Raw genomic sequence first — 26,468 nt, 5'->3', positions numbered from 1 at the left:
AAGAAAAAAAACCATCACAGAGGTTGAAAAGGATGATGGAGAATTAGGAGAAAAAAGTAGTGGAGGATGAAATCCGTGAAAGTGAGTGGAAGGAGTAACTGTCCAGTGTAGTTGCTGGGGCATGTAAACCAAGAACTGGCCAATGGCCACTGGAACCGTTGAACCAGTGTTTTGTTGACCTTGCTAGAAGTAGCTCTGTATGAATGAAGAGGACATGGTGCTGCTGTGATGTAGAGTCTTACTACCATGTTAAGTATCTTAGTAGTAGAATCTCTATAGGCTTATTGAATTTGTACTGTCTAGGCCTCCAGCCAGACCTCCTGATTCAGAATCTGCAGCCTTTTACCATCAGATGACTCCTGTGAGAACACTGATATAAACCTTTACAACCATCAGTGTCAGCAAGTAATTTACCTTTCTCCAAGTGTCTGTCAATTATTCTTTAGTATCTATCCATATATGGCCAGGGAAGGCATATATGCATGAGGTCTGGACCACAAAAGAAAAGGAGTTACTGTGTATGTTATATGCTTAGTTTTTATTTCTGGACTATAGACAGTTTATTATAGTGAAAAATTATACATTTGGCTGTTAAGGAATCTTAGACTCTAAATCTGGTCTCATGGTTATTTATATAGGTGTCACTTTGGTGTCCTAGTTAGCTTTGACTGTCAACTTGACACAGCCTAGATTTATCTGAGAAAGGAAAGTCAACTGAAAAATTTTCCAGATTAGATTGGTCTGTGTGGGATTGCCTTGGCTGTTGGTTGATGTAGTAAGACCCAGACCATGGTGAGTAGAACCATTTCATGACCAGGTGGCCCTGGGTTGTATAACAAAACTGGCTATGCTTGAGTGTGTGAATGAGCCAGCATGCAGTGTTCCTCCCTCCATAGTTTCAAGCTCCCTCACCAGACCCCTTCACTGACTTCCCTCAATGATGAACCTGGAGATGAATGTACATAAGGTAGATTCTTTCACCTCCCAAGTTGCTTTTGATGGGTAGCTTTCTTTTGAAACAGCAATAATCAAGCTAGAACACTTGAATTTATGAAACAGTAATTTTAAGTGTCCTTACTTTTATAAGGAGTATAACACTTTCTCGTACTTTAAGCACCCAGCAAAAGAATCATATATAACATTGGAGAGATGGCATGGTACATAATAGGTGCTTAACAAACAGCACTTGTTATCAAAATTACAGGGTACGTAGAGTTCTAAGACAATGTTTCTATCTGCCGTGAAATAAGGTGAAAGCAAACAGTGCAGACAATGATCAAGGCACTGTGTCATGAGTTCTTGCATCGTCGTGCACAAACATCGACTTTGCTCCTCAGTTTCCACATCTGTGAAACTGGTGAGCTGAGAGGCTTTCTAGTTTGCTTTCTACCTCCATGTGCCCAAGATTCTAGATGAGAATTATGTTCCAGGTGTACCTTTAGGAAGCATGACTGCACAGGATTACTTCTGGGTGCAGCTCTACTCTGATATCTCAGTTTAGAATTTTAATATGTCATGATTGCAAGGAAACACTGTTAACATTGAGTGTGTTATCCGATTCTGTTTAATCAAAACATATTTATATGTATGACTTGAACTAATCCAGTCTCATGGTTATGTTTAGTATGTACAATATACTTAATGGTGTATTTTAAAGCTGTAGGAAGTATAAACTGCAGAAAGGATGTATGTTCTTATAAGACTGTGAATTTGAACAGACTCAGAAGCTAGCTTGTTTATCTAGAATTATCGATTAAAAGTTGAGATTCAAAGAGTTCTTTTCACTGGCTTGAATCCTCTTTGGCTTATGTAAGGAATGATAATCATTTTTGCCAGTGTTCACAGAGGAAAGGGAGAGTTGGCTTGAAGATTACTGTTTGTTTATTTCAGCGATCTGGAAACATCCAGAATGGCTCGGATTCCACAACAGACCCCACCTGTCTGGATTTGCTCATGGAAAACATAAGAAGAAAAGATCAGCAGCTCCTAGAAATGAACAAAGAGAATGAAGTGTTGCAAATCAAGGTAGGACTACTAGGAGCTCATAGGTAGTCAGCATTCATAGGTCTATACAAACTGGGACACACCCATGCACACACAGAAACCTACAATATTCAAACAGACAACAAAATTGTTGGAATTAAATTAAATCATACTGTTTTATTTTGGAGACTACTTTTACTATTGAAAAAATCTTTGGAAGGTCCATGGGTATAAAGTTTTGTTTATGAAAAAGTAGCAAATTCTGGAAGCTTCCTGTGTGATATCATATACACGGCTAAGGGTTCTATACCGTGCTGAAGTAGAAACTTAAGGGTTCCTTGGAAAGTCAGTTGTGTTGGATGGTGTTTTGCTGGGGCAAACATGTGAAGGAGTGTTTTCCTGAAGTGGACACAGGTGAAAGGCTAAGGCAGACTGGTGAAGGAACACTTCCTGAAGCAGACATAAAGTGAAAGGATGTTCTGCTAAAGTAAATACGTGAAAGGACCTGTGATGAAAAGATTCTTTGCTTGGGGTGCACATGTATTTGTCTGTCTTACATTGTTTAGCTGAGCTGCATTTGTCAGGACTCCCCTTCTGGTGGTGTGCTGCAGTTTCTTGCTGCTTCTGTGGACTCAGGCTGATTGGCAGTCTGAAACAGACGCACAGGCAAGACCTATCGAGGACATGTGATGTTTGGAGGGTATAAGTAGGACTCAACAAACAGTGGCTGCAGCTGAGTGTGGCTTGCTTATAGAGCTAGCTGTGCAATGCTTGTTGGTCTCATGTCTTCGCTGATCTTCCTTCTCTGAGAAAGACACAGCTGAGAACTTCTCCTGGCATTCCTCCTGGTCTCTCCTGCTGACTCATGTTTGCTATCTCTGCTCTACTGAACTGGACTTCTGGTGTATCTGTGAAGTGTTTGTGAGTAGGGTTAACCTGTAAGCTGAACTACCAATTTCTAGACAACACAGATAGGATTTGCTCCAAAGAACCATTTCTAAACAGGTCCACTTCACCCATATCCTTTCTTTTCCACTATCTCTAGTGGGTGGTGGGCTAAAAGGGAGGTTAAAGCACTTAAGAACTATTGTTAAAAGTAGAATTTGAAAAAAATTAACGTTACACTGTGTCTTAGTTAGGGTTTTACTACTGTGAACAGACACCATGACCAAGGCAATTCTTATAAGGACAGCATTTAATTGAGGCTGGCTTACAAGTTCAGAGGTTCAGTCCATTATCATCAAGGTGGGAACATGGCATCATCCAGGCAGGCATGGTGCAGGAGGAGCTGAGAGTTCTGCATCTTCATCTGAAGGCTGCTAATAGAATACTGGCTTCCAGACAGCTAGGATGAGGGTCTTAAAGCTCACACCCACAGTGACACACCTACTCTAACAGGAGCATACTTTCTAATAGTGCTACCCCCTGGGCCGAGCATTTACAAACCATTAACATACCGTGAACTTAACCATTTATTAAGGAGAGAGATCTCAGGCTAACTTGCTTTTTACCACAATGCATTTTGAAAAGATTTTGCATCTTTAAGAAATATTAGAGCTAGGGAAATACCTTAGTCAGGTAAGTGCTCACTCTATAAGCACGAGAGCCTGAATTAGAGCCTGTGCAGCAACAGAGAAAGCTAAGCATGGAGCCATGGGCTTGCAATCCCAATGGTCGGGAGGTGGAGGCAGGAGGATTCCTGGAATTGCTGATCAGACATCCTAGACAAACTGGTGAGCTCCAAGACATGCTGAGTGAGATGCACCATCTTTAGGGGGGAAATGACAATGTTGTATAGTGCCTGAAGCAGGACCTCCAAGGTTGACTCTTCTGATCTCCCTATGTGTGTGGAAACCGTGCATCCACATGAACACATGTGCACACGGGAACATACATGCACATGAGAACATGCACATATTCCTCCACACCCAAATACTGATCCCATATGCACACATACTCTCACACCCAAATACTAAGTCTACCCTCTATTGTCAAATGCCTCACTGGTTGTCTAATTAACCTATTGTTGAGTGCTTTATATTGGGAACTATTATTTTATATGCAGCCCCACAGTGATTACCTTGCTATGTGAAACTCAGCAGCCACCCTTGATCACTTCCTTAGCTTATAGCCTTGAAAGACTGATGCTTGAACTTTGCGGCTCCTACTTCTCCAGTCTCATCCCACTTCTGTTCCAGCGAGAATTCATTTGTTAGCATGCTATGAACAGTGGTGATACAGGGTTGGCTATCAAATGTACCGACAGGGTGCTGGCTACCTATGCAAAGCGCTGCGGTGCGAAGTGCTCAGGTCTGGCTTGACCATGTCAGATGCCCATGTTCTGTATCCTACCAGAGACTACTTCATTTGGCACTGTGCTCTTACTTAACACCAGCAACTTTTCTCCCATAAGTTATCTGTAAGGATGCAAATTGTAATTAGGGGCTGCTTTTAATTGACCATAAAACTGTTCTGCATTTAGCTCTCTCTCTGTCTCCGTCTCCGTCTCCGTCTCCGTCTCGTCTCCCTCTCCCTCTCCCTCTCCCTCTCCCTCTCCCTCTCCCTCTCCCTCTCCCTCTCCCTCTCCCTCTCCCTCTCCCTCTCCCTCCCTCTCTCTCTCTCTCTCTCTCTCTCTCTGTCTCTATCTATCTATCTTTCAAGATGTCAAAACATACAGGGTTGCTTTTATTTTTCCTAGCTGGAAGCTTCCAGAGAAGCAGGAGCAGCAGCTTTGAGAAACGTGGCTCAGAGATTATTTAACAGCTACCAAATACAAGCTGAAGACCTGGAGAAAAAGCAGGAGGAGAGTAAACAGTCAATTCAGGTACCACCCCATCCGCAGCATATGAGCTGGAGAGCAAAGCCCCTACCCAGCCATGTGTGGCCTGGGGCTGCACTGTGAGTGGGGCGACCTGTGGGAACAGGTGTATGTGTCTTTACTTTAGGGGCCCAGCCCTAATCTGAGTGACCTGGCATGAAGGCTCACTTGGTGTTTTCAAGCAGATTCGTACTTATGTTTTACTGAGCCATTTTGAGCTCTGTTTTTTTAATATATATATGCACACAGATAAGCATGTGTACTCTAGTGGAAGTCGGCTGAAGTTCCCTCCCTAATGGGCACACTTCTCTCCCAGGACTGACCTTTCAATGACAGCTACTTATCTAACAAGCAACCTTGGGACACAGTGGGGGGCATAATTACCCCACTTTTAGGACATTTTCTGATAAGAAAGAAAACACTTTTAATTGGATACACAAGACATTATATTTTGCTTTACATAAATAATAAAAACAAAAGTCTAGCAACTTTTTCTGACCACAGGCCAACAACCTTGAGAAAGAGCAGACATTAAAGCGAAGTGCCGAAAATCTGAGTCTACTTTCAGAAAAACTGGAAGAAAAACAGAGGCAAATCGTAGGACTGGAAAACCGTGTACAGAGGATGGAAAATGTAAGTCCAAGAAGTAAAGGTATTTCCTTGCGACAGGGTTCTAGAAAGGAGAATAGAATGACAGGAGTCGGAGTTTGTGGCCAGGGTGCTTCAGGATTCTGCTTTTCTCCTTGGACATCTTCTGTGACATGCTGTGTACTTATCGGCTTGCCCAATTTCTCCTTGTGGTCCTTGTGTATATTTGGTGGACTGTGACTGAGATCATGGGCTAAATCACAAAATGATGCTGTTAGGAGAAAAAGCAGAGTGGATTTAAATGTGTTAGAGCCAGTGTACTATCTTTTGGCAGCCCGTGACTTCTCGAAGTTTAGAACAAACTGAGGCTACCAAATGTGTGATATTAGAACTTTCAAAAGGTCTCCGTATGGAAGAGCAGTGGAGGAAAAACTGGCAGTCTCATGGAATACCTTCCAGTAGTTAGTATTACAAATACCAATGTAAAATGCATAATCTTAGTATGTGCCTTCAAATTGGAAATGTAGATAAAATAAAGATTATAGTCTTTTGCTAGCAAAATGAATGGGCACCTCGAAACCAGAGTGGGAGTGGATAAGTGTAGTCTTAGGATTCTAGAGAGTTATGTCCCATTCACCCTCTCACTCACCGTACTTCTGGGTGGGCCCTGAATCTACTCAGCCTTTCCTCTTTTGAGCTGGCCTACGTTTTTGACATCAGGGAAGTTTCACTTCGTGGGTGTTACATTTCTATACAGGTTTCTGACCAAAGGAAGTTTAATTAGTTTTAAAATATAGTCCAATAATATAAAATTTGATAACACTGTGACTGTGAAATGTATATGCCCAACATCACGTGAGGAAATCAGAGACATGCGCACAAATATAACAGGACCTAATGATAATAGCATTCACCCACACTAGTATAATGCCATGGGCCATGGTTGTCATTCCCAGAATCACTGAGTCATCCTTGGCAGTTTGCTTACACTAGCATGCAAGTTTATACTTCTTTGAAAAACTGCAGTATTTGATGAGTACCTGATAGCATTAGAATATCTTATATTGCAGTAAATAATTGGAAGGACTGAGACAGCACTGTGCGTGTTTATGTTAAGGAAAGAAAGACAATTCTGTCAAGCAAATAGAATTATCTAATCAAACAACTGATTAAACACCTTGAAATGGGAGATTAGAATTGAGATCACTGCCTTCTAAAACCCAAAGTCGGGTTAATGGCCATTAACCTGAAGCCACCTGTGAGTGCATAAAAGTTACCAAATAAACAGTGGAAGGAAATTCCCTCTCCAACAATTCCAGGAGTTCTGTACTAGATGCAAGCTCTTGTCTACACTGGTTGTGTAGAGTGCTGTTATTTGAAGATATTTGAGCACCTACCATGTGCTATACATACATGTGCTACATTGCGCCAGGCACAGGAGCTATATTAATACTTGTGAACAAACTGGAAAGAATCACTGTTTATGAGGACGACTGTGTATATATAAACTAGATTGTGCTGATCATAAGAAACTTTCCAGACTTTCTGTTTTTAATTTTGCTAACGGTCATTTGGAGAAGCAGAAAGCCCACTTAAGGTAGGGCAGTGTATCCGAGAACATTGATACTGAGCCACGGTTGTGATTCTCTTTCAGAGAATCTGCAGACACAGAGTTCTGTGACGCAGTTAAGTAGATAGGTTACCATGCTCAGCAAGGCCATGGGACAACCTTCCGGTTTCTCTCTGTGGGGTCTGTTAGAGTCTCTCCAACTAACAGAGGTGAATGGTGATTGAATAGAGGAGCAATATGCAAGATTATTTTAAAGCACATTTAGCCTATATGTTATTCCATCTTTTCCAAGTAAGTGTGGAGATAAGAACACTAAGCAGCAAAGCTTGGAGACACCTTCTTGGGCTCAGGACATAGACAGAAGACATGCTCTATGCAAGTTTTGTGGGCGGGGAATGTGCCTTGGGATAATAGAGTATGCTGAGCCTCTGTATTAATGGCGACAGATGCAAGTTTGAAACGGAAGTGTAGGTGAAATGCACATCCTCAGAAAGGCTGATAGATACTGCCCTAGCAGTGGCTGCCCCCTGAGAGGGATTCATTTGCTACTCACTTGAGCGAGGCCTCGCTCCAACAAATAGCCATTAGTGCTGTGAGGTCTGGTAATGAACATATTACTTAAAACCTCCACCATCTGTCCCGGTTTAATCAGGAATGCGGCGAGAATGAATTCCGAACACACAGCAAGAAGCGAGCGGAATCGCCCTGTAAGAGCATTTTTGCATGGCATATGTTCCTTTTGCCAGCAGTGCACTTCTGTTGGTTCACATTTGTTTGCTGGTGTCATTGATTTGGCTCTACTAGGATCTAAGGGCTCAAGGGCACCTCAGGGACCACCCACTTCCTTAACATTGGTCTATAAATGAGGACAGAGCAAACAAGAAACCATTCCACAATCTCCCATTTCCAATTCATAACACTTCCTTTTATAGCCTGTTTTCTGGCGTGGGACAAATGATATGTTCTGGGACCAGTAAGATGGCTTAGCCAATAAACATGTCTGCCTCCAAGCCTGTCGCCTTGTTAGATCTCTAAGATGTGTAGGTGGACAGAGATAACTCATTCCAACACACTGTCCCCTGACTTCCACATACATGCCAGGGCACATGTGTACATACACAATAAGTAAAATAAATGCAATTACTTTTTAAAAAGACTATATTCTGGGTTGTCAAGGCATTCATATGTTAACATGAACAATGTCTTAAATCCGTGTCAGTCCATGTCGATCAACAGTGAAGGGAATCGAGCTCTCTGAGGTAAAACAGGTACACATGGTGAGGACATAGGTAGAATAGATACTTACAGTGAGGTGTTATGTGAATGAGGAAGGCACTGCCAAGGAGTGTGTGCAAGGCGAGTGTGATTCTATTTCATGAGTTGTTCATGACGAGCCCATGGCATGTACAAGAGTCCTGGCCAGGATAGAACACATTCTTGCTAGTTACCCAGTCTCTGACCCTGGCTATGAGCATTTATTAATCAGGAGAAAGTCCACTGGAAGGAATGTTTGTGATGTACATATCTGCACCTTACGAGTTTATAATATGTATATAATATTATATAATATGTCTATGGCAGTGTTTCTTTGAGAATACTTGCATCAACATTAACTTCAGGGTATAGCTGACCCCTCTCAGAAATTATTTGAAGACACCTAAGGCTAACATGGAAATGCTTAATATGGAATAATTTCTATGAGGGAAGATTGCTCTAAGAAACTAATTTAAATAAGTTAGCCTAATTCAAAGTAGCAACTCACACAGGATAGGAAGTAATTGGTATCTTTAAATTATAATTGAAATCCAAATATCTGTCAAGGAAGTGAGTAGACTTCTCTTCCCATACATACAGTCTTCATTTATTCCATCCTAACTCCATTTTAGGGATATTCATATAGTTCAAAACATGGCTCATACAATTAGAGAATGAATACATTTTTATTCAATTTTTATTTTTTTAAATATAATATAATATAATTTTTAATTTTTTATTCAATTTACTACTAATATTGGAACCAGTATAATAAAATTTGTTTAGATAAGGTATTTATATACATTGTGTATTGTGGGCACAGGGATGGACAAAATACAATGTTGGGTTGATAGTCTAAGTATATCTAATTAATATTCTGCCAAACAATGAAACTATAACCTTTAGGGATATCTTTTCTACTCAATAAAAATCTATAAATTAAATGTGATGTGGAAGATCACACCTATCCTTCCAGTACCAAGGAGGCTGAGACAAGGGGATCATGAGTTGAAAGGCAGTTTTGGCTACAGCGGGAGTTGAGGGCTTGTCTGTACTGCAAGAGAACTTGTCTCAAAAATAAAACAAAAGAAAAATCTAAAATTAACATGCAACCTCAGGGAATTGGATTCTAATCTATAAATAATAAAGTAAAACATGGAAATTGTCAACCTGAATTAGATTCCTAAGACATATATGGTGAAAGAACACAGCTTAGTCCCATGATTGGTCCCCTGACTGACATACATGTGCTGTGGCACATGCGTACACACACAATAAATAAATAAAATCTAAAATAATTGTTATATCCCATTATTGAACAATGGCCCCCGCATGCCATCAAAGATTCATGCTGTAGATTACTTTTTCTCATTAACTAATTTATTCACTTTACATCCTAATTGAATGCCGGGCGGTGGTGGCGCACGCCTTTAATCCCAGCACTTGGGAGGCAGAGGCAGGAGGATTTCTGAGTTCGAGGCCAGCCTGGTCTACAGAGTGAGTTCCAGAACAGCCAGTGCTACACAGAGAAACCCTGTCTCGAAAAAAAAAAAAAAAATCCTAATTGAAGCCCTCCTCTCCTTCCAGTGCCCCTTCACAAGTCTCTTTCCTTTCCTTCTCCCTTTCACCTCTGAGGAGAGGAGAAGGAAGAAGAAGATGAGGAGGAAGAGGAGGAGGAAAAGAAAGAGTAGGAGGAGAAGGTCCCTCCTGGGTACCAACTCAGTCTGGTACCTCAAGTAATTGCAGCACTGGGCACACCATCTGAGGCCAGACAAGGCAAGTGAGGGCAACAGGATCCACAGGCAGGCCACAGAATCAGGGTAAGACCCCACTCCAGTTGTTGGGGGCCCACACAAAGCCCAAGCTGTACATGTACTACATGTGTGCAAGGGGGTCAGAGGCTAGGTCCAGCCCCTGTATACTCTTTGGTTGGTGGTTCAGTCTCTGGGAATCTCCAAGTGTACAGGGTAGTTAACTCTGATGTTCTTATAGAGTTCTTATCCCCTCTGGGTTCCTCAATCCTTCCCCCAACTCTTTCACAAGACTGTCCAAGCTACCTCTAATGTTTGACTGTGGGTCTCTGCATTTGTTTCAGTTAGCTGCTTGGTGGATCCTCTCAGAGGACAGTTATGCTAGGCTCCTGTCTGTGAATCTAGGCTGACAGATACAAACACAGCCTGAAGCTCCACAGTAGTTGAAGGAGGAAGGCAGGCCTGCAGTACGTCCCTATTGATCCTCTGAGGATAGCTTGGCACATTCCCCCTAAATTTGCAGGAGTGGCTGCTGCATTCATTTACGTCTCTCTCATAGAGGGTACCTTTGTATCTAGTCTAGCAGTGACAAATATAGCTGTCAACAGTGTCTTCACATGTTCTATCATTGTGACAAGGCTTTGACCAAGGATGAGGCATCAAAGTGTCACAGTGTGTCTCTGTGAATCCACTACCTATGCAGTCACAGTGGTAGTTGTTTCTACCATTCACACATAGAGCTCCATGGAGACATGGCTGTCTGGCACATTCATCAGAATTTAGTTCATAGTGGACTCCAAAGAATCCAGATGCATAGTCACAGAAGCAAGCCCCATGAGTATCCTGACATGTGGCTCCATGTAGACATGTCTGAGATCCACATCCATCAATTTCCAAGTCACAGTTCACACCAGAATACTCTTGAGGACAGACATGCGTGTGTCAGTCTATGTCGTTGAGGCATGCAGCCTCATTCACGCAGGGGTCAGAAACATATTCATCCTTTTCTAAGTAACAAGAGCATACAAAGGCTGGACCTACGCCCCCACGCATAGGCAACATGGTCTTCATTGCCAGTCCTCCAACAACTGGAGCAAAGTCTTACCCTGACTCTGTTGCCTTCCTGTGGATCCTGTTCCCCTAATTGGGCTTTCTTGACTGCCCTCAGTGGGAGAGGATGTACATAGTCCTACAGTGACCTGAGATGCCAGGCTTCATTTGCAATAAAAACAACACCAGGTGTCTCTTAAATTCTTGCCAAAACAAGGGTTTTCCACGAGACAGCAGTCGTTGCTTAGACATAGCCAATAATTTGGACAAAGACTGTGAAGATCTAAAAGATCCTTGCTTTTCCCGCCTCTGCCAAGGAATTGCTACTTGAGTGAATACCCCAGGGGAAAGGAGCTACCTGTGAAACTGCAACTGATTCCTGTGGAGGAAACCCCTGTCAGCATGGAGGTGCTTGCTATAGAGATCCTGAGCACCTTGTCTGTATCTGCCCTGCTAGAAGGTTCTGTGAGACAGATCACAAGTGTGCTTCCAGCCCATACTACAGTGGGGCTGTGTGTCAGAATGGACTCAGTGCTACCCCTGCTTCTGTGTGCCTGGATACCAAGACAGACATGTAGATGAATTTTCAAGTTTTGGTTAAAATTTCTTAATGGTGATAAGGGCCAGAGAAGTTAAAACCTTGGCCAAAGCTTCAAAACCAGACCAGTGTGTAAGGGGCTTTCTGGTTTCAGTGGGAGAGCACTGCATTGTGTGGTCTCCATTTCCACGCTGTGGTGGGCAGTGATTTTAAACAGCATTGCACACATTCTGAACCATTTCCAGTCTGCTCTGGCCATGCTGTCAATGCCAATTTTTGCCTCTTGCCACCATTCCCGTTTCCCCCAACTTGGTAACTCAAACTCTGGTTACCTATGCTTGGTCTTTTGTGGACTTTGTCACTTCTCCCTCGGGGGTGAACAGTTTGGCTTAATAAATAAATCACGGCATTTAAAGAAGGTATCTTTTCTCAGTCTTATAGTTTCTCCCGGATCCTCATTAGGAAGTAGTTTTAACATTTGTGGCCTCAAGCCCTCATTAGGCGTACACTTACCACTTTACTACGTGGCGACAGATGGTATGAGAACAGGCGGAAGCATCAAAGGCATGCAGTGGTGTCCTTGGGTAGCAACAATTCTCCTAATGTAGCAAAGAGGCAGGTGCGGAGGTAAGGGAATTCACATCAGGAGAGGCTGGGCAGGCTTTGTACTCCAGGTGGCATGGGGAAGGTGGGTGGGCAAAGTTGCACTACTCGGGCTCCATTTTGGCAGTGGGATGGAGAAGGAGCAAGCTCTTTCAGCTAAATGAATAAGTTATGGAGATGTTTGTTTATTTTGAGACAAGCTCTCATGCAACTTGAACTGACCTTGAACTTGCTATGTAGCGGTAGCTGGCCCCGATTCTCCTGACTCTAACCTCCAAAGTGCTAGGATTAACCACAGGCAGAACCATGCCCATGTTAAACATATTAACAACACAGCACGGATTTACTTTGGAAACACAAAGGACATTGCCTGACCAGGCAATTGCCTTACCATTGCCTGACCAGGCTTCTTGGTGGCATGTGGCTACTGCCGAGAAGAGCTCTGAAGCACAGGCCATATTTCTAGCATCACAAAAATACGTATATTATAAACAGTTTGCAAGCACACACCCAAACAAAAAACTGCATCTTTTTTTTTTCTCTTTCAGGAAAAGAAAACACTCCTAGAGAGAAAATTATGTCTAGAAAGCCAACTGCTCCAACTCAAGTCCAATGCTGCACACTCAAAAAGGTTTGAAAAATCTGCCCCCTAAAAGAGCAGCTTCTGATAAGCTTTCCTGTTTGTGGCTGTGCTGGGCTGCAGGGCTCACTGGCTTTATGAGCCTAGAACTATGTTTCTCAACCTTCCTGTTGCTATGACCCTTGAAGACAGTTCCTTGTCGCATAGTGACCTCAAACCATAAAATTACTTCCTTGTTTCTCCATGACTGTAATTTTGCTACTGTTATGAATCATAATGTAACTATTTGATATGCAGGATATCTGATAGTCAAACCCTAGAGGGGGTCATGACCCACAGGTTGAGAACCACTGGCCTAAAGGAAATAGAAAAAGTAGGACAAATTCAGGGAGATGGCAAATTTCTAGTATTAACAGACACGCGGGTCAGAGTATAGCCAAGCCCTAGAGAGCCACTCATTCTTCTGAAGAGTGATTTGTTCACTTCTCCATTTACTCAAAGATGCTGACTGTATCTTTATTCTATGAGCCTTCATCTTTGTGAGTGGCTATCCTCATCACACTGGCCCGTCATCCAGTGAACCGATGATAGGCTGGCATCCTTCAAATTCCATAGAAAGTAAAAGAAATACAATGGAAAGCAGCCTTAGTTTGTTGGCTGGCTTGTCCATATTCATGGTTTTCAACAGGGTCTGTCTCAGCCCATACTCAGGGGAGGGGTATGGCCACCACAGTAGCTGTCCTTCTCAGGAAATCCTCTGTGGCCGTAGGCCCTGATTCGTATCACATTTCCTGAGATTTTTTTTTTCCTCTTCCCTTTTGATTCTAAGCTCACTATAGTCATGTTTTGTTCTGGTGTCAAGATAACATACAATCTATGTCAACTTCTGAGTTCGGCCCTCTAGAACTTCAGTCTCTAGTCTACCAGGCACATTATGAGTCTCCAAGGGACAAATTTTCATTATCCTTTATTTATATTGCTATACAGTCACGGACATCCTAATTCCTTGATTTTTTTTTGACTGCCCCCTTTTTTTCTTCTTCCTCTTATTTTATCTCTATTTCCTCATCTTTCTTTAACATTTCTGCTTTCTTTCTGAATAATAACTGTGCATTTTTGACCACTTACAACAAAGGCCGGAAAGAGGCCAATCTTTAGATTGGACACACATATTTGAAATATGCTGTCATACTATTCTCTTGTTATTTTCCTCCTCCCTGTGAGTAAACATGAAACCCAAGAGAGCAGAGGAGTGATAGTTACCACTGTCTGTCTTGGTAAAGAAAGACATACGGACAGGCCTGCTTACCCCATTACCCCATGCCATCAATTACAGATAGTAACTGTCGAGCAAGAGCTCTCTCTCTCTCTCTCTCTCTCTCTCTCTCTCTCTCTCTCTCTCTCTCTTCTCTCTCTCTCTCTCTCTCTCTCTCTCTCTCTCTCTCTCTCTCTCCTTTCGCCTTTAAATATAAAGACGTATTTCAGGTAACTGAACTCTGGACTACACAATGTTTCTTCCTCTAAGAGTCCAAGTGGTCCAAATTTGATTATTTTCTTTACTTTAAAAAAAAAAAAAAAGACTGGTCTTTTAAGCAAACAGATCTTTCCTATTAGTTCTGCTGAATGCGAACTATCCATATGAAATTCTCAAAATATTTTTGAGGAAGTTTTAGAAGTTTCTTGGGGCGAAATGAATGCTTTGTGTTTTTAGAAAGCTAACTGAACATCCAGTCTTACTTCGCTCTCAGGCTGTAGACATCACAAACACGTTTGTTCCTTCGTACTGTTTCTGAGCTATGTGAGGGGGCATTGTTCACTTTGCTAGGTGACAGCGAAAGTAAGTCAGTATGAAGTGGATTCTGAAACTGAAGCAACCAAAGCTTGCTTAATGAACCACAAATAAGAGATTTCTCTTAGTGTATGGTTAGACAGACATAAGGAAAAGACAGAAGTTATTTTCTTTTTAAAATTTATTATTGTTTATATTATTATTATTATATTATTATTATTTTATATCCCAATAGCAGTTTCTTGTCCCTCCTTCCTCGTAGTTCATCCCCCCACCTCCCTTCTTCCTGCTCACATCTACCCCTTCGTTTCTCATCAGAAAAGGGCAGGTCTCTCATCGATATCAAATAAACGTGGTATATCAAGTTTCAGTATGATTAGCCATCTCCTCTCCTTTTAAGGCTGGACAATGCAACCCAGTAGGAGGAAAAGGGACCCAAAAGTATGCAAAAGAATCAGAGACAACCTCTGCTCCTACTGTTAGGAGTCCCACAAGAAGACCAAGCTACGCAATGGTAACATATACACAGAGGACCTAGGCCAGTCCCATGTAGGCTCCTTGTTTTTGTTTGTTTTTTTTTTTTTTTTTTGTTGTTGTTTTGTTTTTGTTTTCATAAAAGTGAAATTGACTCCCTGTTGTTGTTGCTATTGTCTCATATAAAGCTCTGTGCAGCTCACAGCATAACCACCTTGGCATGAATGTACTTCTTAAGAAGAGCCTCTGAGCTCTCACGTGCCTAGCTCCTCAGAAGATGTTGTTCCGGTTTGGTTTCAGTATTCACAGACATTGCAGTGTCTTGCATGTTGCCATGGAGGGCTTTGGTACCCTTTCTTTCATCTCTGAAAACTTCTAATGACCTTGGAGACATATTTTCTTATTCCCTAGTAGGACAATGAAGGAGAAGCCATGGGAAAATGCTGTTTACTGACTTGTTTTTCATGGCTTACCCAGCCTGCTTTCTCCTAGAACTCAGGACAACCTGCCTAGATTTCTATTAATCAAGAAAATATTCTACAGGCTTGCCTACAGGCCAGTATGATTGAGGCACTTTCTCAGTTCTGGTTCATTCTGCACATATGACTTTAGTTTTTGTCAAGTTTACAAAACCCTAACCTACACATAAATGTAGTAAAGCCCTTTGTCTCAACATAGCACCCAGAATCCTTGCTCCTTACTTTTCAGAGGAGATGCAAATCTACCACTAAGCACACCATTGTTCCTTTTTCTTCCCCTCCCCCCCCTTCACTGTAGGATCATTTGCATTTTAACATCAACTTCCATAACCTTCTGCCTTATTTTTTGATCCTCATACCTTAGACTGTTCTCTGTTGAGGCTCTGCATTTTCCCATCCACCAAATCTCTTCAATAATTCTCCCTCTAGAGGGTCTGTGCATCCATCCCCCTAAGATGTCAGCTGCCTTGCTTGCCTGCCCCCAGCCTTCCTGAATCCCAAGAATTGCTGACTCTCTAGCTTGAAGCTTCTCTCATTTTCAGTTTGCATTGTCTGAAGACCTGAGAGTCCATGGTCCTTGGTTGGGTCATGAAATGTTCTCACAAGCTTCCTTTGCCCTGATATCGAACTTGCTCATGTTGAAGCCCAGGGAGAACTAAAATCTGAAATTGATGTAAATGCAGCAGCTGCCATTCCTTGAAGATGAATTTCAGGAATAATGAGACAGCTGAGAATTTACAATCAGAGGAGTATAAATGTTTCCACAAAGAGTACATATCTTATTTTATTTCCAACTATTTGCCATAAACTCAGAAAGGAAGAACACATTGATGTACATGCAATTGATTAATTGTCACTGCCTCTTTCCAAGAGAAAGACGAAGGTTTGCATATATGCTATGGACTGGACCCTTTAAAGAACCATGTTACAGAAACAGAGGCTAGCTACCACATTCAGCTTTACACTGGTCCAGGGACTCCAAGCTCAGGTTCTCATACTTGTATGACACCAACGATCTCTTTCCTCATCCAGAAGCAGCTTCTGACCTCAACACATGTCTCACTCAAGTTCATAGGCAAGCAGATGTACAGACCTAATCTTTTCCATGATTTTTTGTGTGGTATGTGGATCTCTGAGAGAGATCTTAGCCATAAGAGGCTCAACAGGTGGGGAGGACTGGGGTAGCAAAATATTTTTCACTCCCTCCACCTTTGTGTGCATTCCCAGTTGCCAGGCTCTTCAAACGGAGATTTCCGTCCTCCAGGAGCAGATCTGCCATTTGCAGTTCGTGATCCACTCCCAGCACCAGAACCTGCGAAGCATCATCCAGGAGGTCAGACTAACAAGAGCGTTTCTCAGATAGGTCTCAGGTTTACAGTGCAATGACCAAAGCTCGACAGTTTGTCAGGCTAAGCTCCATAGCTTGCCTTCTCACTGATGTACACATTCCATTTCTCAGGCAACCTGGTTCCGGGCTTCTCTTGCCTAGAATGTTCTATATGAAGTTCTATATGAAGAGAGTTTGAGAAACTGTGTTTAACTGCTCCTTAGATATTTTAGTGATTTTTATACAAGCATAAGTGTTCCGAGACAGATGTTGTTCACTGTTATATGGAAGTCTATAGAAGATCCAAACCTTTCTTAAATAATCAGGCGTTATGGATTGTGTGTGATTTTTTTAAAAAATTTAATTATTTTTCATTAATTTCAATTGACTATGCCTTGCATACTAGATAAGTGCTCCCACACTGTGCCATAACCACAGACCTATTTTACTTTGATTCTTGTGATAAGGTCTTCCTCAATTGACCACGATTGTCTGGGAACTGCTGTGCAGCCCAGGCTGACTGTGATTTTGGAATTCAGCTTTTTGGGTAGCTGGGCTTTCAAGTATGACCAGGCTTGACGATTACATACTCATATCCTCATAAACAGTGAATCCAGGGAGGTATTTTAGAGCAGGAATTCTTTTCCTCAGCCAGTTCTTGTGTAGGGTGAGACACCTGATACCTGCTGCAGCCTTCCCCCACCTTTGCATCTGTTGGATTTTTCTGCAGGCATCTTTCAACTGTGGATGGGAAGGGAAAGTGGTACCTCTGGTTGTTTCTTCCCTGGGTACCAATTTGGCTTGCGATCTTAAGTGGCCTGCTGGCTCTGCTCATGCTGTGGGATTGTGTCTTTCTATTTGAGGATCATCATTTGATCATGGAAATTCTTGACTTATGTAACTATTCTCCATGGCCTGACAGGATTTCCCAATTGTTCTTCCCAATTCCTAGATGGAAGGACTAAAAAATACTTTAAAGGAACAAGATAAAAAAATTGAAAATTTGAAGGAAAAGGTCACCGTGCTTGAAGCCCAGGTAAGAAGAGAATCTGTGCTGTATGTTTCAGTGTTGGTACATGCCTGGGCATGTATGTGTAAATGTATGCCTGTGTGTAAATGATAAACTACCACTATGTCTATGCTTGTGCATGGTTTTGTGCCTGTGTGACTTTGAATGTGTTTGTGTGTAATATTGCATCTGACTGTGTCTTGCTGTCTCTAGGTAAGTACATGTACTCTGGTGTCAATGTATGAGTCTCAGTGTCTTTATCAGTGTCTATGAATATGCTATGCATGAGAAATTATAGCTTACTTTCAATAACTATTACATATGACTAATTTATTATTGAATAGACATTAACTTATTTTTATTAGCTTTAGACACTAAATAAATATTAAAGGTTCATCCGCATTGTCCCCGCATATTCACTATATTGGCAAGACAGGATCATACTTAGGTTAAGGCTTGGTCAAGGCTTCTCTTGTGTAAATTCTCTATCCCAGTGATAAGGCTTCTTGACTCCTTTTCCCCATAATTCTTCCTGGCCTGTGACTCCTTCATCCACATCCATCCTGGATTTGGCTGCAGGCTTAACTACACCCCAAAGTCTGCTGATATTATGCTTTTACATGTTCTTACAACTCAGTGTAAAGTGAGAGGCTTTTCTTGGGAGCTGGTTGGAAAAGTGTGGGTGCTGTTTTTGTTTCTGGGTTTTTTTTTTTTTTTTTAAATAGAAAACTCTCTGCAAAGGTAAAATCAAGAGCTTGCTACATGGAAGTTATATAAAAACTGATTTTTAAAAACTTAAGGCAATTTTACAATTCCATTAAATTCCACTTTTGTTAGTTTTAACTTAGCAATTCACCATGGACAATCACTTTAAATTAAATGTTATTATAAAGACTTAAAAAATCAAAACAAATAAAAAAAACCAGAAACAACATATTTTAATTTCCTGTGAGAAGACATGGTTTTGTTCTCAAGTAATCATTTTCTCTCCTGTAAAACCCTTCCTGGCTTCTCATAGTAGACTCCATCTGCTTCACAGGAAGTACAGGAAAGCCCTCCAAAAGTGGATTCCCTCCAGGAAGTTTTTATCGTCCAATAAGCTCATTATAATTTATGGTAGATGCTGGGCATTGATATAGTTGAGGTCCAGTAGTGGGAACAAGAGCATGTGTCTCTTTCCATCCCATTCTGCCTTTGTATTTCAGTTTCAGTCAGTGACTGTGGGCTCCATTTAGTGGGGACACAAACAGACCTGCATTGCCCCTCATGGGAACATGTTACTTGGCTACAGTCCCTTCACAGTGATGATTCCCTTCAGTGTTTTCCTAGATTCTCTGAGTATAGCTGAACCCTGGTCTTTATGTTCTGAACTTTTGTTTTCTTCAGTAGATAAATGTTTTCTTTGTCAGCACTATAATCATTCCCTTGTAGCTATAAAAGCTATAAAAGCACAAGCATAACACACACACACACACACACACTCATACACACACATACCACACACACATGCATACATGCACACACACCACACACACTTGCACACATCACACACACACATACACACACACACACACACACACACACACACACACACACACACACACACACCACATGCACGGCCTTGGACTTACTAGACATCCAAGGATGACCTTGAATTTTGGATATTCCTGACACTACACCCTGCCCCTCTGAGGGCTGAGATTATAGGTCTGTCTAAAGATTATAAGCTGCTTGGGATGGAATTCAGGACTTTGTGCATGTTTATCAAAGCTACTTCAGGAGAAAGTCTTTTTCTCTCCCTTCCTTCCTTCCTTCCTTCCTTCCTTCCTTCCTTCCTTCCTTCTTTCTTTCTTTCTTTCTTTCTTTCTTTCTTTCTTTCTTTCTTTCTTTCTTTCTATAATCTGTACTATATATTATAAAGAATCTTTTAATAAATAATACATTGTCTAGAGCCAATTCAGTCATATGAAGGGAAGTAATGTATATAAAATACCTGACAACGCTCTCATAGCCTAGGCATTCATTAATTTCCTAACTTCTATCAAAACTAATGTCTGTTTCTCAAAACTTTGCATTTTAGTATTCAAACTAGTTGTTGGGCCCCATTTCAGCCCTGCTTTGGGCCTTGTGGACAAACCTGAGCCAAAATGGGGCCCAACATCTAGTGGCTTTTCTGAATCAATAAGTACCATTGATAATGTGTTTCTGTTTCTTCTAGTAACTTATATAAGAAAGACAACACTGATATTTTTACCAGGAGTATAGACATGAAGAAAGTTGAAGATGAAGATGCCACAAACTATTAAGAAGAGATTGTGCCTATTTTTATAGGGTTTATAATCAAGAGGTTACATCAAAAAGATAATTATGTAATCAATATTGTGTGTATCACTAAAATTACTTTCATGTGCCTATGAAAAGGAATCTTTATAAACTCAAATAGTTCAAAGGCTGAATTTCAGAGTACTGTATTTTAACCCCTTGGTACATTATGTACTTTTCAGGGTGCATCTCCATATAGTTTTCCTTGGTTTTAATAAAATAACCACAGCAAGCATCCTCTGTCTATAGGCCGGAGGCAGGAGGGGAGCAGAGCAGGAGCATTGCGGATGGAGGCAATTTGTGGATTTGCTGTCTGATCTATGTCCTTATGGCTTCCAATTTTAGAACAAAGAACTAAAAACCAAGGTGGCACATTGGACTGAAACACCTAGGACATCAGTCTCTAAGGCCATCTCTACAAGGTAATGGCGTCTCCCCTTCAGTCCCATCTTCTACCTTCAATTCTCTCCAGAAACTTCCCTAAAGACATCCTCAGAGGTCTGTCTCCTCAGTTCTTCTAAACCCATCAGGTTGATGATGAGGCTTAACCACCACACATCTATCACGCAGACTGTTCAGCATTGCCTGGATTATCCACCCCTGAGCACGTGATGCTGGATGCATTGATACTAAATAAATAAATGCATAGCTTCTCCCCTTCTTTGCCTTCAACAAAGCCCAAACTTCACTTCAGAACTTTCTTCAAATATCACACAGAATTTTCCTCTATTCTCCTTCTTCCTTGGCTGCTCTGTTCTTTGTGCCATTAATGGATGTTCTAATCATGAGTTGTCAGTCGTTTCTAGAATTTTCATGTCAGCTATCAACCAAATAGATTGTTAGTATTCTCAGGAAAGGACCAGGTCCTCTTGTTTCTTTTTATTTTCATGTACTGCTAAGACATATAACTTCATAAACTACCAGCTACCAATGGGTGATTTCAAGCAGTGATAATGACCAAAGGAAGCAATCAAAATGATGCTTAAGACCAGACAGATTGCTTTGTGTATGATATTTATTGTTGGTGGCTGAATCAGAATTTGAATCTGGACTTCAATCTCATTTCCATAAGCTTTAGGAAATGTTCATTTAAGAGAAAGCATAGCTTGTAATTACATGAATCGTTTAAAAAGTGATTAAAAACTTCCTGTTCTAGCTGCCTTTGAATTCCACTGTCTGGTTTCTACAGGGAAGAATCTCATTTTCTGAGACTCTTGGGCACAGGCCTGAGGTGGAAAATCAGACTCACTATGATTAACATTAGTCGCGGAATTCAGACAGATTCTCATCTCTCTCTTTAAAACTCCTAGCAACAATGATTCAGTTTGCCAATGGTGTACATAATTAGAGAGTAGAGATGAAGCCATTTTGAATCAAGTCCTCTCAGATCTCCAGGTGTGAGATTTTCAACTTGTTGGTCACTAGCATCGAAACTCCTAAAAAGACAAAAAGAATTAAGCCCTAGAGGCACTGAAAGAGAAAGCCAGCTTTCCGGGAGAAGGGCGTGTGGTCAGTGTTCTGTTTTCTGCCTTGCATAACTGTTTTCTAGAACTTGATGAACATCATGTCAGAGTCAAGTGGTTTTGACTCTGGGGGAAATAGAGGCAGAGTGGGTTGTGGAGGAAGTGCTGGACGAACCTGTTTACAATGATTTTGCATTTAATGTTGCAAATTTGTGTGGTAAAGAGGAGATATATTGGAAAGATGATTTTGGTGGTGGTAGCTTTTAGCTACACCTAATTAACAGCTCAAGATTACACTGTTAATGAGAGGTTTATTTTTATTTGTTTTCTTTTCTGTCTATGACTTAGAAAAAGTCAACTAAGAGAAACTTCCTAACTGAAATATTGAAACTAGACATTTCTTGTTCTTTTAAATATAAAAGTTCCAGTGTTAAGGGCATAATGTCTGTCTTTCATTTTCAAAATAGAGCTGGCTAGCTGCTTTAAGAACAGATACAGATACTTATAGCCAACCATTGGACTAAAGTTGTGAACCCCTATGGAAAAGTTAGGGGAAGGATTGAAGGAGCTGAAGGGGATGGCAACCCCATAGGATGGCCAACAGTGTCAACTAACCCAGAGCCTGCATATTTCCACTGAATTGAAAGGCTCTAACTCTCGACCTCCTCCCAACTTAGATGAAATTGTTTATGATAAATGCTGTCTCGATATGATTTTACTATATCCCATGGGGTATTCATCAGGATAGATACATTAATGGTTGTCTCTTAGATCAGACTTTGCAGTATGGTGGTAGTCGAGATCTACCTCAACTAGGCCTAACCCTAGATAATGATGGTATAGTCATTGCCTTACTAGGCTCTACCTTGTTCCACTTTGATAATTTATGTTGTTATTGTTGTTTTTCTACAGTGAGTTGAAGACTGAAGGTGCTTCTCCCTATTTGATGTTGATTCGGCTACGAAAATGAACTGGCTGGATGCAGTTCTGATAGAGAAGGGCTTATATAGATTTTATTTATTCCTTAAAATGCAGTTTCAGCTCCCAACTTGAAATGACATCATGCCAGTATTTATATAAATGTAGCTTAGTATACATCAATAACATCATAGGAAGGTGATATTATAGGCAATTCAACAAATGTCTACTGGAGAGAAGAGACTCTTTTTCCCCCCAAACTTAACTTAAAAGGCCAAGGAACAAAGATCTTTCCGACATGGAAGATGAATTCTGCTTTAAACCTAAAAAATGAAATTTGAATTTATATCTTCAAATATTTTACAAATGGGACTCTTTTAAAGTTGTTAGATTTGACCTTTGATAGTGGTTTTTATATGTATAAATAAAGGGAAGTATGTAAATATGTATATGGACGAATGATGTAATTTAATTTGACATTTAGGTAATAAATAACTTACCATGCCACAGTCTTGTGTCCTGCCATGTGGTTAAGAGAACTGATCTATCTCTACCACTCGGTATGAAGAGGAATGCTCATTTGACACCAAACATTGCCCTCTGAGGTTGAGAATCATGGTTGCCTGGCACCACTTTAGAAGGCTACTGTTTTTCAGATGTTCCAGACTGCTGGAGGAAAACCACCCACATAAACACATGGTTGTAAGTGGCACACTTTACTTCGATACTTAATTTCTTCTAGGTATTAATGTTACCTAAAATAATTATGTAGAAGGATGGAACACAGTGCTGTCACCACGTATCTTCATAATAATGTAAACAGTACAGTTCAGTGGAACAATGGCTGCTATCTAAGCTAGGAGTGATTGCGGTCCGTGAGCTGGAATATTATGTCAGCTGTTTTTGTGAACGTGTGCTCAGATTTTGATGCATGCCTTCATTTAAGGTGAGGCTTGTGAGTGCCAGGAGTAAAAAATGAACCTTAGGAGTGCTGACACTCAGGAGAGCAGGCTATGCTTGGGGGTGGGGGGGAGTGAGTCATTCTCTTAGTTTAGGTCACTATCGCTGTGATGAAATACCATAATCAAAGCAAGGTGGGGAGAAAAATGTTTATTTGGCACTTCCAGATCATAGTCCATTACTGCAGGAAGTCAAGACTGGAACTCAAACAGGGCTGAAACCTGGAAACATGAACTGATCCGGAAGCCATGGAGGGGTGCTGCTCACTGACCTGCTCTCCATGGTTTGCTCAGCCTTCTTTCTTAACTACAAGATCCCCAGCTCAGGGATGGCCCCATCACAATGTTCTGTGCTCTCTCCCATTCATTATTAATTAAGAGGACAGATCTGACGGAGGCATTTGCCTAATTGAGGCTTCCTCCTCTCTGATGACTCTAGCTTGTGTCATGCTGACATAAAACTAGCAAGTATAGTCACAAAAGGGAAAATTTCCCTTAGGCTTTTGGTTATTCTCTCAGGAAAAATGCTTCCAATCTAGTCAAGTGCCATATGAAATATCTTACCCTTTAAGTATTTAGAGACATGTACAGGTGAAGCAGCATGGTGTATTTATAAATCCATCTAGGTACTGCAGTCTTGGAAATGCTTTATAACTAATTTTTATGGTGTTTTTGCTGACACATTTATTGTTTGCTAGATTTTTTTAAAAAATAATTTTTAGATTTATTCATTTTATTTATGTGTATAAATGTTTTGCCTGCATGTATGTATGTAAACCATGTGCATTCCTGGTGCTAGTGGAGTTCAGAAGAGCTTGTCAGAGGCCCAGGAAATGAAGTTACAGATGGTTGTAAGGCACTATGTGGGTGCTGGGAGCTGAACCCCATTTCTTTGCAAAAACCAACATGTTCTTTTAACTGCTGAGCCATCTCTCCAAACCTGTTTACTAGATTTTAAAATACAAATATATTTAGGACACAATTATCCTCTGCCAGGACAGTTCTAAGCACCTAACTGTATTAATTGTTCTATTGTTTCCTGAAACCTTCAAAATCTATTATCCCTGTCTCTGTAAGAAAAAAAATATGAAAACAATGAAGATATTGGCCCAGCCCCAGCAGTAGACATAGATTTATTTGATCCTTTTGACTTGACTATGGATAATTCATTCTGTTTGTTCAGTTGACGGTAGAAGAAGATAGAGCTTAACTATGCTCATGTCTTTCTTCTTACTACAGTAAAGAGACACCCAGCTTTCGTGATGGCTGTAGGCATTGGCCTGTGGAAGGTGGTCAGGAGGAGAGTTTGCTGATAACATCAATATTTTCTGAGATGAATGGGTCTTTGACCTTTTAGACTACAATAGCATGAAAGTTCAGTGCGGAAAAATATATCTGCCAAGAATCTGCTTACTTTACACTTTCTATTCATGACTTTATGACATATTGAAGAATTTCTTCGTAGCACATCTTGGGCACACTTGTAAGGAGGTTGGGACCCTGCTTTTTTTGGTTTGGGCATTTAGCAAGATAACCTATCTTTCATTGGTGCTCACTTGGGCTCCTTTTACACCTTTGAACACTGGATTACAAGAAATTTGAAATTTTGGGATTATCTTATTTTAACAAACCTAATGATCTCAGTGATTTCTATTAGAACAATTTATTCTAAAGACACTGTTGAATGTTGCACTGGTTCTGGCATGCTGATATTTAATCTGAAACTCAGTCTGGCATTTTCCAGGTGAGAGAGCCACTTGTGATGTATGATTTACTTGAGAAATATCTTTAGACTTCCTGAAAACAAAGAAACAAACACAAAAACAGTGAGCTGTTTCTGAGTCCAAAAACATCCAAATTCTTCAAGTACAAGTGTGTATTTGTCGCTCTGTCACTTACTTCTTATGTGTTGCTCACTTTCTATACTCTATAATTTTGGCTTTTATTTTTCGAAATGTTTTCAGAAGCAAACATTACTGAATGATGAGAGATCACAATTGGAAAGTCAATTTACTGCTATGCAAGTAGTATCTGCTAAGAAAATAGAGGCCAAAAAGAAAGGCTGGCTCTTTTGTGGTTTCCATAAATCTCTTTAATCCTACTAATCAATATATTGGATAGGAATGTCTGAGATGAGCTATAAACCCATGGGTATAGCCAGGAAGTAAAATGGAGTATAGGTCTCTGTTGCACAGCAGTTTCCTCTGAGATAAAACCTTCTATCTTGGAAAGAAGCTTAATGAAAAAGAGGATGATCTAAGGGGAAGTAAAACATTCTTTTCTGTAAAGCTCTCTCTAACCTCAGAAATTTCACAACTGGAAAGCTTCAGGAAGTCCAAGAAACTGAGCAGTTTCTGCAAGACTCTCCTACAAGCCTTTATTAGCAGGCTAGATTACTGAGAGACACACTCAGACAAGCTGAATTGCCTAGAAGAGGCTCAGATCTGAACAACCACCTGGAAGAGACAGAGACCACCCAAGCCACTCAGAATGGGCTTCAATGATCTGAATACCGGATAGCTCCACTTTCCAAGTTACCAAGATGTCTGTAAGTTGCACAATTTGTTCCAGGTTTCATGAACTGTGCTCTGCTGGGCTGTGGTGGGCTGTGGTGATTCAGCTGTCTGTGAGCCATACACACCCCTCTAAGTAGCCCCTTACTCATATTCCTGTTAACTCTAATAAAATTCATTTGTTCATCAAGTTGAACTTAGGTGATATCCGTACTTTGATCTGTGGTTGGTTTCCTAATTAGGGTGAATAGATGTTTGTTCTAACGTCTTCCCAGGAAAAGGGTTATTTAAAATCTGCCTTTTTCCATAAATGTATAAATAAGTTACAAAGTATTCTAATATGTTTAGAATCCAAATATCACAAATTATATATTTGAACAATTATTTTTATGTTAAGAAAATTAATATTGTAGTGTATGATATTTTAAAATTGAAAGTTTTATGAATAAGTTAATTTTTATTAATTGTTAGTGGCATGTC

The 26,468-nt window shown here is 40.7% G+C and overlaps 1 protein-coding gene across 7 annotated transcripts in view; it reads left to right on the top strand.

Moving 5' to 3' along the window:
* Positions 1 to 26,184, top strand: part of Ccdc68 (coiled-coil domain containing 68) — a 51,255-nt gene extending 25,071 nt beyond the window's left edge. For 6 of the 7 annotated variants that reach the window (XM_076912497.1, XM_076912496.1, XM_076912498.1 and 3 more), the window contains 8 exons: positions 1,891 to 2,025; positions 4,682 to 4,807; positions 5,306 to 5,434; positions 12,704 to 12,786; positions 16,705 to 16,810; positions 17,757 to 17,840; positions 20,481 to 20,557; positions 22,511 to 26,184. In XM_076912497.1, the coding sequence (XP_076768612.1) occupies positions 1,891 to 2,025; positions 4,682 to 4,807; positions 5,306 to 5,434; positions 12,704 to 12,786; positions 16,705 to 16,810; positions 17,757 to 17,840; positions 20,481 to 20,557; positions 22,511 to 22,568 (798 nt within the window). In that variant the 3' untranslated portion in view covers positions 22,569 to 26,184. Of the gene's footprint in view, positions 1 to 1,890; positions 2,026 to 4,681; positions 4,808 to 5,305; positions 5,435 to 12,703; positions 12,787 to 16,704; positions 16,811 to 17,756; positions 17,841 to 20,384; positions 20,558 to 22,510 lie in introns of those variants that run through there. The other variant, XM_076912499.1, reaches the window with a different exon arrangement.
* The last annotated feature ends 284 nt before the right edge of the window (positions 26,185 to 26,468 follow it).

This window comes from Arvicanthis niloticus, chromosome 14 (assembly GCF_011762505.2).
Source record: "Arvicanthis niloticus isolate mArvNil1 chromosome 14, mArvNil1.pat.X, whole genome shotgun sequence".
NCBI lineage: Eukaryota > Metazoa > Chordata > Mammalia > Rodentia > Muridae > Arvicanthis > Arvicanthis niloticus.
Note: the sequence above shows the minus strand (reverse complement) of the source record. Positions and strands in the feature narration are given on the sequence as shown.